This window comes from Cydia splendana, chromosome 5 (assembly GCF_910591565.1).
Source record: "Cydia splendana chromosome 5, ilCydSple1.2, whole genome shotgun sequence".
NCBI classification, from domain to species: domain Eukaryota; kingdom Metazoa; phylum Arthropoda; class Insecta; order Lepidoptera; family Tortricidae; genus Cydia; species Cydia splendana.
Window position 1 is genome coordinate 16,146,083 of NC_085964.1, and position 12,177 is coordinate 16,158,259.

General features: G+C 37.2%; 1 protein-coding gene across 1 annotated transcript in view; it reads right to left on the reverse strand.

Annotated features, from left to right (window-relative positions):
* Positions 1–11,471: 11,471 nt before the first annotated feature.
* The window catches only part of LOC134790829 (venom dipeptidyl peptidase 4-like), a 29,896-nt gene continuing 29,190 nt past the window's right edge, over positions 11,472–12,177 (reverse strand). The window contains exons 13-14 of the mRNA XM_063761791.1: positions 11,714–11,851; positions 11,472–11,565 (exon numbers count right to left, since the gene is read on the reverse strand). Of these exons, the coding sequence (XP_063617861.1) occupies positions 11,759–11,851 (93 nt within the window). The 3' untranslated portion in view covers positions 11,472–11,565; positions 11,714–11,758. The remainder of the gene's footprint in view (positions 11,566–11,713; positions 11,852–12,177) is intronic.

A 12,177-nucleotide genomic window follows, 5' to 3' on the forward strand; every position in this document is an offset into this window, starting at 1 on the left:
GCACATTTCTTTACGTATTCGTATACATCGTGGCTCATTCTTGGCCAGAAGTAATGACGTTTAATATTATTGAGCATTCTATTAACCCCCGCGTGGCCACTGGTGGGTAATAGATGGAAATCGTTTAAAATAACTCTTATTTCCTCTTTATCGTACACTTTCGTGACACCTTTCGTTACTAGGATCCTAGGAATATCACATTTGTAGCTAGCTAAAAATTCATTTATTTCTTGCGCATTTTGTTTATTTTTTATTATTATAACTTCATTTATGCGTTGCTTCTTGCAAAATTCTTCTAATTCCCTCGCTAACACGCCTACGGTAGATAACGATCGGGATGTTAGATATATGCATGATTCGCTTGGTACGTACTCAAAATTTCCTTTACTACTCATTATTTTATTTTGACATGTCTTACTTATTTTGTAATCGGAACTTAATATGAGTTCAATACAATTTTTTGGTGCTTTGATGATTTCCACAACTCTAGGTTGATCAAGCCTATCGTTTGCGGGTACATCTGTCGCTAAGTCACCTTGATCGCAAGTTTGTTGCGCGCGCAGTTTCCGTGTTTGAGCTCTGGTCATGACTGATACAACGTGTGTTCTAATATTTTTTAAATCTTCACTATTCATCGGTAAACGACTCAATGCGTCTGCTTCTAAATACAACCTAAATTTGGTTAATCTACTCGAGGGATCAGTCATTCCAAAAAGATAAATCAATGGTTTATGGTCGGTGACAATTTTAAACCTTTTCCCAAAGAGATAGGGTCTGAAATGTCTTGTCGACCAAACTATGGCGAGTAATTCCAAATCTATGATTGGGTATCGCGTCTCGGCTGGCTTAAGATTTCGACTTGCGTACGCGACTACTTTTCCGTTGGAATTTGATAGTACTGCACCTAATCCTATTTTTGATGCATCTGTATGTAACGTAAAAATGTTATTTTCTGAGAAATCTGGATAGTCTAAAACTTGTGGACTCGTAAGAATATTTTTTAATTTTAAAAATGCTGCTTCACACTCTGTAGACCAGTTAAAAACTGCGTTTTTCTTGGAAAGCTGGTTTAAGGGATAAGCTATGTTCGCGAAATTTGGAATAAACCGTCTATAGTAATTGGCAAATGCTAAGAATCTTTTGACCTCGTCTGTATTCGTTGGTCTTGGGTATTTGGTTAATGCATCTACTTTCGCTGGGTCGGGCTCTACTCCCTTTGAAGTTATTTTGTGCCCTAAATACATTATCTCTTTACGTAAAAAATCGCATTTTAATGGATTTAGTTTAAGATTCGCGCTCCTCAAACGTTCTAAAACTTGAGTGAGGTTATGGTTATGTGACGTTATGGATTTACCTATGACAATGCAATCGTCTAAGTTTGTGAAACATTGTTTGTAATTTAATCCGGACATGGCTATGGTCATAAGTCTTGAGAAAACACTACCGCTTGTTCGGAGTCCCATGGGACATCTCTTCATTGAATACATCTTATCGGTTGTAAACGCGGTGTATTTCCGGGATTCCTTGTCTAAAGCTAGTTGGTAATAACCTTGGGAAAGATCGAGCTTTGAAAAATATATGCTACCTGCTAGGGAATCTAATATTTCTGTTATGTTGGGCAATGGGAATTTATCACCTGTATTCTATTATTTAGTTGCCTGTAGTCGACAACCAATCTCCATTTCTTTTCTCCTAACTTATCACTCTTTTTAGGAACAAGCAAAACTGGGCTGGACCACTCGGAAGTAGTCTCTTCTATTATGTCGTTATCTAGCATATCTTGGATCTGCGTTTGAAGTTCTTTGCGTAAGGCATGTGGTATCCTGTAAGGTTTTACGTATACTGGGCTTGCATTTTCTTTTAAGTTAATTTTGTGCTCCAGCAAGTTTGTTGTGGTAAGCTTGTCGCCTGGCAGATGAAAAACATCTGCGTATTTTGCACAAATTTGTTCTATACTTAATTGTTCCTCTTTGTTTAAATAAGTGTGTAAATTTAAAAGATCTAATAAGGTTTTTACTTTATTGACGCTAATTTTCCCTGTGTCAAAATTGCAAATATCAAAATTACATAATCGGTTTACCTTCAACTTTGATAAATCTAAAGTAACTGGCTTATCAGTCGTATTCAATATCCGTACGGGTATTTGACCTTTGTCTGGTCTTGAAATGACACCTGCTACAAAAACGCCTGCTTGCATTTCCTGGGCTAGTACTACACAGTCGTCTACCAGTTGTGACGTAATGTGAGTCATAACTTCGCATCGCGGAGGTATATTATGGACATACGTATTATTTAAATGTACTTGCATAGGTATCGAAGCGGACTGACCTCGGTCCTCTAAAATTAATGCATTGCGTTTATAACTTATATCTGCATCGTAACGTTTGAAAATTTCTTCCCCTAAAATTGCTTGGGCTGCGCATTGCATATTCTTAAAAACATGAAACTTTTCTTCGCAAATGAAACCGTTAAAGTCTAAGTCTAAATATATATATCCTTCTGAAGTTAAATCTCCGCATGCTATGTCCTTGTATTTGTCTAAAAAGATCGGGTTTGTTTTGTAAATATTCGTACCTAATAGCACACAGGCCTGCTCCGCTGTCGGCCAAGAGTTTTAATTTATATGTTTTACCTATACTACAAGTTACTGTGCTATAATTATCTTTATTATAACTAAATATTGCGCTATTCATATTAGTCACGAAAAAACTGCCTGTTAGGTTTTACATTATCGTGTGACGGTTGCATGTGCTGCGCACGCGTATTCGGGCGAGTGGGCGCGCGCGCAGGTCGGTGGACTGTAGCTGCACGGTCAGCGAAATTGTCCGGTCGTTTAACTCTATTTGTCGAGACGTGTTGCGAAATACCTGTGTTACGGTTATTATTGGAATAATACCGTGTCCCGAATGTATTTTTATTTCCTGTGTTAAAATCTCTGCCCTTATTCCTATTGTAACGCGCAGAGTGGGCATTCCGGTTCCCGTAATTATTACGAGAATGTCCCCGTCCATAATGTAGGACTTGATCCTGTTGTGGTGATGAGCTGTGCTCGTCAATGCCGTCCTGATTGCTTCGGGCAATGACGTAAATTGCCAGATGATATTATTGTGCTTAATTTTGGGTCTGCTAGACCGTCTGCAAACCGTTTAATGGCTGATCTCTCGTTCAGCGGACGAAGTATATCGTACCTGCTATCGTTACCGTCGGCCTGAGATATGGTCAGATTGACAAAAAGATCCTCGATCTCGGCTCCGAATGCCTCTATGGTTCTCCTACCTTGCCTAGCTCTGTACAGTTGAGCCTGAATTGATTCGGACGATTTTTTAGGTAGTAAAAATGTACGCATATCCGCGATAAGTAGTTCTACGCTACTATATGACGTTTTCAATCTGAGCTTAGCGCTAGATGAAAGTCTTGTTTTTAGGACGAACTCTATTAAAACCTGTTGAGTTTCGCTATTAAAAATGGAACTGTACATTAGAATACCGTCTATTAATTGTTTAGTGGTATCCTCCTGCCCCGTCATGACGGGTAACAAGGCGATGGCCGTCTTGACATCAAAACTGGGCTTAGCCATTTTTCCGTCTGTTTGGGATTCTGTATCAAAATAATTTAATGCTATCTTTATCCTACTGTAAGTGTCGGCAATATCGTTTATATGCTTATTAGCTAACTCTAATTCTGAAACTTTATATTTTTCCGTTTGCTCCTGTAACTGAGACACAATATCCGCCGCGCGATTATATAATTCGTTTGATTCGTCTAGTTTCTTTCTACCTATTTCTTTCCGTCGCCTCTCTGGACCTAACTTTACAATATCTTCTCTTAATTTATTTAACCTTTCACGAATGGACACTAACTCAGATAGCATAATAAATTTGCGGCTACGGTTAATAACATACAACGGCTAAAATTAGGATACCTAACATTTCCTATATATCGCGACGAAACAATTAAAACATAATGATAAAGTTATATCTAACTTACATTAGTAGCGGGCAATGTACCCCCGTAAGTAGGTTATGTCGACGCTGCATTCCGCGCTGGCTGGGCGGTCGCGTGACGCTGCTGGCAAGCTGGCACCTCCATGTGGCACTCGCTGACGCTGCATGTGGCTGCCTCTGCTCCGACGACGATGACGGGCCGGGCTAACCCTGGACTCCCTCGAGCATGGGCCGGGATAACCCTGGACACCTCTTGATATGGGCCGGGATAACCCTGGACACCTCTTGAATTGCGAGCCGGGATAACCCTGGACAACGCTCTTCTTTCTTCTTTCTTCGTTTTTTCTTAATTTGAGTTTTGTTTCTTGGTCATCTTTTTCTTTCTTCTCTTTCGTTTTCAAGATGTGTGGGAGGGTTCTGTTTAATAGGAAGCTTCTTTCTTGAAAATGCGCAGGAAGTTTCTTTCTTGAAAAATAGGTTCTTTAACTTGAATTCTTCATTAGGGTGATCTTCTTGCCTTGACTACTATCTTCATTTTCCTATTCGATGCGCTGTGGTGGACTTCGTTTTCCTGGTATTCTTCTGGTATGGGTCGCCATCTGATGAGTTGGTAGTTGGAGGGTCGAATGGAGATCAAGTGAAACGAGACATTACCGAAGATGTGTTATATTCTCGGTATCCAAGTATAGAGAGAGAGCAAGTAAATCTAAACATAACATATTTATAAGCTATTATTGCTTACATATGCTATTTATACAATTACGTGCGTCGCATATTTATGTTGCAGACAGTAACGTATAGTTACTGTTAATATGTTAACTTAGGCATGTAGTACAAAATAAAAAAAAAACGAAAAAGATAAAATGGCAAATTTTTATTTTTATTTTTAGAAACCGTATAAATTAAATATCAGAAATGAATTTAGCATCCTTGATTTACCCGAAAATCAAGGATGCTAAATTCATTTTCGGGTAAATCAACACCCGAAAATGATACGAAACTTGAGCACATAGCAAAACTTATTTTTTTACAAATTTCGGGGGGCACCCCCTTAAGTCAAAATTTTGCATGAAAAAGTTGGTTAGCTCCCCTTCCTAAATCAATCTGTTAGTCAAAAGGAGCAACTCTGCAAAAGGAAATTCCATCATCATCAATTGCTGTAAATCGTACTTTTATGTCGTGAACGCCACGGACTATACTTAAATATAAATATAAACTAAATAATAATGACGAACAAAAATTAATTAAACTAATAACTAAAAATACTAAACTAAAACTACCGCAAAAATAAAAAACCTACAAATAAAAGGACTCTTAATCTTATAATATCAAGTGACAAGTATAAGTATGTAAACCGCGTTAAAATCACGCCAAGAAATGTGGTTTTTATTATTAAATCATGTACAAACAACAACACTCTTAACTGTATATTGTTGAACCTTATTACAAAGACATAAGGTCCACCGATGTACAGTTACCAGTGTGGGCGATGGTACTTACTTTCAATTCTAGTTAATAAAATTATTCTTTTTATTTAAGTGTATGATTTTATAGCCACAATCATAAATATATTATGTATACTTACCCCAAAAACAAATGCTATACATAGCAAAAAAAACCTAATATAAAATTTATTTTTTGAACATACATTTTTTCTGGAATACCAAAAAGGATGGAAAAAAATATATGTTGAGGTACTAAAAAGGTAGTAAATATTTACTAGCATGTCATGTAGTTGTGTTGTCTCAAACCATGTAAAAAAAATGGTCCAGACATCCTGACGTCAGAATGTATGGCCACTTTAGTTCTTCGGGTTTTCGCTGTCAATCGAGGTACTAATTATTTGAAGTTAGGTACCAAATAGTAGCAAAAAGGTAGTGTAGTATTTTGATATTATCTAAACATCAAATATCTCAAGTGGTCCAGGGGTCCTGACGCTTACTAAAGAGTCTAACGTATACGAAACTTTCTTTTCAAAAAACATTTCCTTTGCAACTTAACTAGACGGAGCCGAAGCGGGGCTACTATTTCGGGGCATCTGAAGCTACCCATACAACCATTTCCAGTCGCCGTTACGACGCGGTGTTGACACATCTTGTGTCGACACCGTCTGTTTCGGTCACAATTCCAGTCGCAGAGTCGTCGCCGTGTCGACACAGTTACCAGAAATGGGGAAGGGTCGACACATGACACAAAGTGACATAAAGTGTGGTCGCCGTGTGCACACATTGTTTCGGGTTTGCGACTACTTTATGCCAAAATCATTCGTTCATTCGTTCATTTTGTTCCTGTCAAATGGAAACTGTCAGATGGAAAAATACTTAAATAAAAATAAGTGACATTAATACGCCATCTCTAAAACGGATTACAAGACGTAATTATATATTGTTTGCATTTATATTACAATAGGACTTAAATTATTATGGGGAATTAAACTGCTCGAGTGATTTGATAAACTAAGTGTAATATAATCAACGCGCCACCACATTGTTTTAGTTTAGCCGGAAATGAAATTGTTTACTTCTCAGTGCCTGTGTTCATAACTATATTATTTGAAGCATTTTTAGTACTTCGATGCGTATACTATACTTAAATAACAGAAATAACGCTTTACATACTACGAAACTTGTTAATTATGATGTATAAATATGGTTTAAGGCTGAGAAATATTGCAGTCACAAAGTAGTTGCAATGTTTCGACTTTGTGTCGACTCTGTGTTGACACATGACACGCGCTGTCAAAAGTAATAACAAAGTTACTGGTATGTTACTGGATTTGCAAAATGGCTCCTTGTGTTGATTTGTTTTCAGATATTCTCAAAGTGTAAAAATGCCTTGGTCAGAGATGGGCATTCATCGATTAACTGTTTATTCGACTAATTAATGGAATAAAAAAAGTTAATTCTCAAATTTTAATCGCCATTAGTTTAGTCGACCTAACATAGATTGAAATTGAATTAATCTGAATATTAATCGAATAAATTATCGATTAAATCTCGATTGAAAGTTGACAGGGGGCCATTTTTGTACGTAAAAATAATAGAAATGTCTTGCATGCAGATGGTAGCAAAACACTTTGTCATAAAAGTCGAGATGGGTGTCGATATATAGGTTTTAGGGAGTGCCGATTTCGAAAATAATGACCATTTTGGAATCCGAAATGGCGGCCATGCACTGTGTCATAAAAGTCGTCATGGATGTCGTTTTATACGTTTTAGGGGGCCCCAATTTTGAAAATGATGACCATTTTGGAATCCAAAATGGCGGCCATGCACTATGCCATAAAAGTCGCCATGGGTGTCGTTTTATAGGTTTTAGGGGGCGCAGATTTCGAAAATGATGACCATTTTGGATTCCAAGATGGCGGCCATGCACTATGTCATAAAAGTCGTCATGGATGTCGTTTTATAGGTTTTAGGGGGCGCGCTTTCGAAAATGATGACCATTTTGGAATCCAAAATGGCGGCCATGCACTATGTCATAAAAGTCGTCATGGGTGTCGTTTTATAGGTTTTGGGGGGCGCAGATTTCGAAAATGATAACATTTTCAATTTAAAAATGGCGGCAATGCACTATGTCATAAAAGTCGTCATGGATATCGTTTTATAGGTTTTAGGGGGCGCAGATTTCGAAAATGATGACTATTTTGGATTCCAAGATGGCGGCCATGCACAATGTCATAAAAGTCGTCATGGATGTCGTTTTATAGGTTTTAGGGGGCGCAGATTTCGAAAATGATTACCATTTTGGAATCCAAAATGGCGGCCATGCAGTATGTCATAAAAGTCGTCATGGCTGTCGTTTTATAGGTTTTAGGGAGCGCAGATTTCGAAAATAATAACTATTTTGGAATCCAAGATGGCCGCCATGCACTATGTTAAAAGTCGTCATGGATGTCGTTTTATTGGTCATGCATCAATTTCGAAATCTGCACACCTGTTTCAAATAAGGTATCGGTAGATGCATTCTAGTAAGTGAACAACATCTATATCTACTATCGAAATGTACTTTTGATAGTACTTATGTAGTAGTACGAAATGTAATCTGAAAGGAATCAAGTAATATATATTCCTGTACCTAATGAAGAATCGACATTGATTTCTATTACTAGTAATTGTAGTATTCGAAAAATTGATTCCTGATTCCTCAAATGGAATTGTACTTGGTAATTCGGTATTGTTAGATTACAAAGTAATCTAGGAATCGGTAATCAGATTACAAAGTAATTTCAAGTAATCGTGGAATCAGGAATCAATTACGAAATGCCCATCTCAGACTAAGTAGCACTGCATTCAATTGATCTGTTTGGCGAACCGCGAGTTCACAGTTCGGGGCGATGTATAGGTTTTAGGGTGTGCAGAATTCGAAAATGATGACCATTTTGGAAGCCAAGATGTCTACCGTACACTTTGTCATAAAAGTCGTCATGGATCTCGATTTATAGGTATTAGGGAGTGGAGAATTCGAAAATTATGACCGTTTTAGAATCTAAGATGTCTGCCGTGCACGTTGGTCATGGTCATCATTTTCGAATTCTACTCTTCCTAACACCTATATTGACCTATAAATCAACATCCATGACGGGTCATATGACAAAGTGCACGGCAGACATCCTGGAATCCAAAATGGTCATCATTTTCGAATTCTGCACTCCCTTAAACCTATAAAACGATATCCATGACGACTTTTATGACAAAGTGCACGGCAGTTATCTTGGATTCCAAACTGGTCATCATTTTCGAAATCGGCACTTCCTAAAACCTATAAAACGATATTCATGACGACTTTTATGACAAAATACGTAGCCGCCATCTTGGATTATAAAATGATCATCGTTTTCGAATTCTGCACTCCCTAAAACCTATAAATCGACATCCGTGACGACGAAAGTTATCTTTATTTTCAGATCTAACAAATTGCTACAGAATACAAAGGACAAAAAAGAAGCGAGGAGGTAATGAAACAAGCAAAAATACAGATGATTCCTCGACGCAATTGGGTGATTCTTAAATTGTGTCCAGATTTTTTTGGCATAAAAGTTTTTATTTTTCACATATTACTCTCACAAATTCCGTGACATTTCGACCTTTTTTTAAGTAAATGTTTTTGTTTATCTATGAGGATCTCACTAGAATAATATAATCAAGGTATGTTTATATTTGATGATTGAAATAGTAACGCAAAAAAAAAATATATTTGTGTCTTATATTCCTGCCGAAGACTTTTATTTTACCTTTTCCTTCTACACAAGTTTGGCCAAGTAATAAGAATTTAGGGATCTCAATTTTATTTTGACTTCTACAACAGTAAAGCTACGAGGCCATGTTTGGTATCGTTTTCGTATAAATTCGCAGTACCAAATTTAGTTAAGGTATCACATTGACACCATTCCGAAGTAAAAACATATAAACTTATTAAAATACTTTCTTTTAAACTCCTCTTCACGCTTAAACTGCTGAACAGTTTTAATTTAAATTTGGTACACATATATTTTGAGTCCCGAGACAGGCCATAATAAGTTATCTCAAAAATCATCCTTTAAAGGTGTGAAATGAGGTGTAGGGGGAATTCAGAATTGACTTCTTGAAGTTAATACTGTTTAAGTTTAGGTTTGAAGTCATGTTTTTTTATCATTTTTAACTAAATCAAAGATGTAGACCATCCCAAATTTCATATAAATCGGTTCAGCGGTTATTGATTTCCCGTACAAATTTCCACGCCACTTTTCACACCTTCAAAAGATGATTTTGGTTATAAGATCTATCCTATGTCCTGTTCCGGGACGCAAACTATTTCTATACCAAATTTCAACGAAATCGGTTCAGCGGTTAAGCGTCAAGAGGAGTTTCAAAAAAACCGGCCAAGTGCGAGTCGGACTCGCGTATTAAGGGTTCCGTACATTAAGTCCGACTCGCGCTTGACTGCACATTTCTAATAGGTTTTCCTGTCATCTATAGGTAAAGAACTATTTTGTGTATTCAGACGGACATACATACACATACAGACGCACGAGTGATCCTATAAGGGTTCCGTTTTTCCTTTTGAGGTACGGAACCCTAAAAAGATTTTTTTTTATTTTGTGGAATGGTGTGAATGTGATACCTTAAATGGATTCAGCACCCCAGATTTATACGAAAACGATACCAAACACGGCCTGGCACCTTCACTGATATAGATATATCAAGATAAAATTGAGAGCCCTAAATAAACTTTCAAGAGCGGATATCTCAAAAACTATTCAACATATCGAAAAAATTGACTGAATAAACTTGTAACAAATTAAATTAACTTTCATTTTGTATAAGTGGCCATGTCGCTGAGATGCATAGTTTCCGAGATATAATCGAAAAACCGGAAAATGGGACCTTCAAAGCCCCCTCTCTCCCCCCCGCTCAAGGGCTACGGCCGGGGACTTTTGATATGTTCACCTCCTAACTTGTCAAACCGAGTTACGGAGTCAAAACTTGTGTTCCGAGCATTTCCCTCTACAACTTTTGGAGCATTCGTTGCCTGACCTAAGTAGCTTATTGCATTTCTTTAAAAACTTTTCTGTAAAAGGTTGACGGGTGTTGGGTGTTTATATGGTTTCGGTCGATTATTATCATTTGCATTGCCCATGATGACTTACTAGAATTACGAGCACACGAGACACTAATAGTAGTTTGACAAACCTTGGTTTTCAAGAGGTATTTTATATTGACATTTGCTGTCACAAATTTGCTGTCAGATTTAGTCGCAAACCGCACGCAAAGTGCACACAAATGTGTCGACACCTTGTTACGGAAAAGTGTAGACACGGCGACGACACTTTGTTTCGAAACAATTCTAGACACATTGTGTGGACTCTGTTACGACACATCTGACATTTAGTTACCACTTTGTGATTCTGCGACTGGAATGGTTATATGGGTACCTAACGAACCTAACCTACCTACGCTTTTTCCCCAAAGTGTAATGTTTTAATGTAACGTCACACTAAACTAAATCAATAGGTAAGTAGGTTAGGTTCGTTAGGTAGCTTCAGGTCAACTCAGGGTAAGAAGGAAATGTTCTCGGAAATATTGAGTTTCAAAGTACTGATTAGGTTTTTTATACGTAGCTATTTTGAGCACTAGACGTATTGACTTTCAAAGTATTGTCCTTAGGTATTTTGTACAAAGGAATATTGATTTTAGAAAATGATATCGGTCGATTACAAGTGTATTCGGACATGCATCTGTAGGAATTTCGTACATTAGACATTTTGATTTTCAATGTTCTGTCTTTAGGAATTTCGTACTTAGGAAATTTGATTTTAAAAATTATGCTATATTTCTCAGGTATCGTTAAATGTCAATTTTTTCTTTAAATGTCTCATAATTGGTGCCGTTACCATACTTATTATAATTACCAAAGAGAATATAACCACTACATATTATAATTACATTGATTCGTTTGAATATCACTCTCAAATTCTCAAACGAGAGGGCCTAAAATACAATAACGTCAAATAAAAACAAGTACGTATTTTATTATTTATTGTGTTTTAACAGGCACGTGTAAATGAGTTCAGAAATGAATTCATTTCTTCTTCAGTTTAGAGATCAAAATGTTACAATAACGCTGAACACAAGCTCGTTGTCTTACTTAAAAGGCCCCTGTATATATTGGGCCAGCGTGGGCCAGTCTGGGGGACGCATTTATGCGTTAGAGGGAGCAAGTGATATTGCTATCTCATTCTACCGCATGGCTGCGTCCCTTGGACTGGCCTGCGTTGGTCCAATATGTACAGGGGCCTTTACATAGTCTTATATAAATATTTAAATAACTAATAACTAGGAGTAAAAACACTGAGTCCAGAAGCGATCCAACGTGTGGTAGAAGTGCCGACTCACGCCTCGAAGCGAATGGTTCTCGTCTGTATAGCTCTGGAATTAAAATATTTTCGCAATTTACCAACATGCAGGAAACATTTTCAATTAACTAGTTGTAAGTAGTACTCGTATTAGTTTTCAACCACGAACTTAAGCAATAGGGAAGGTGGGGAGGGTCGATCCCTAGGGGACACTTGGTAAACTTAATTTTAAATTTAACCAAACGAGATACAATTCATTCGTTCCTAACTTCACGTTATGTCATGGCACTGTTTCTAAAAAGTCAGTCGTTGAAAAATGGCGGACGGTGAAAAATTGTCTGCGTATTATATTCAACTTTCGTCAACTTAACTGGACTTATTTAATAGAATGAGATGAAA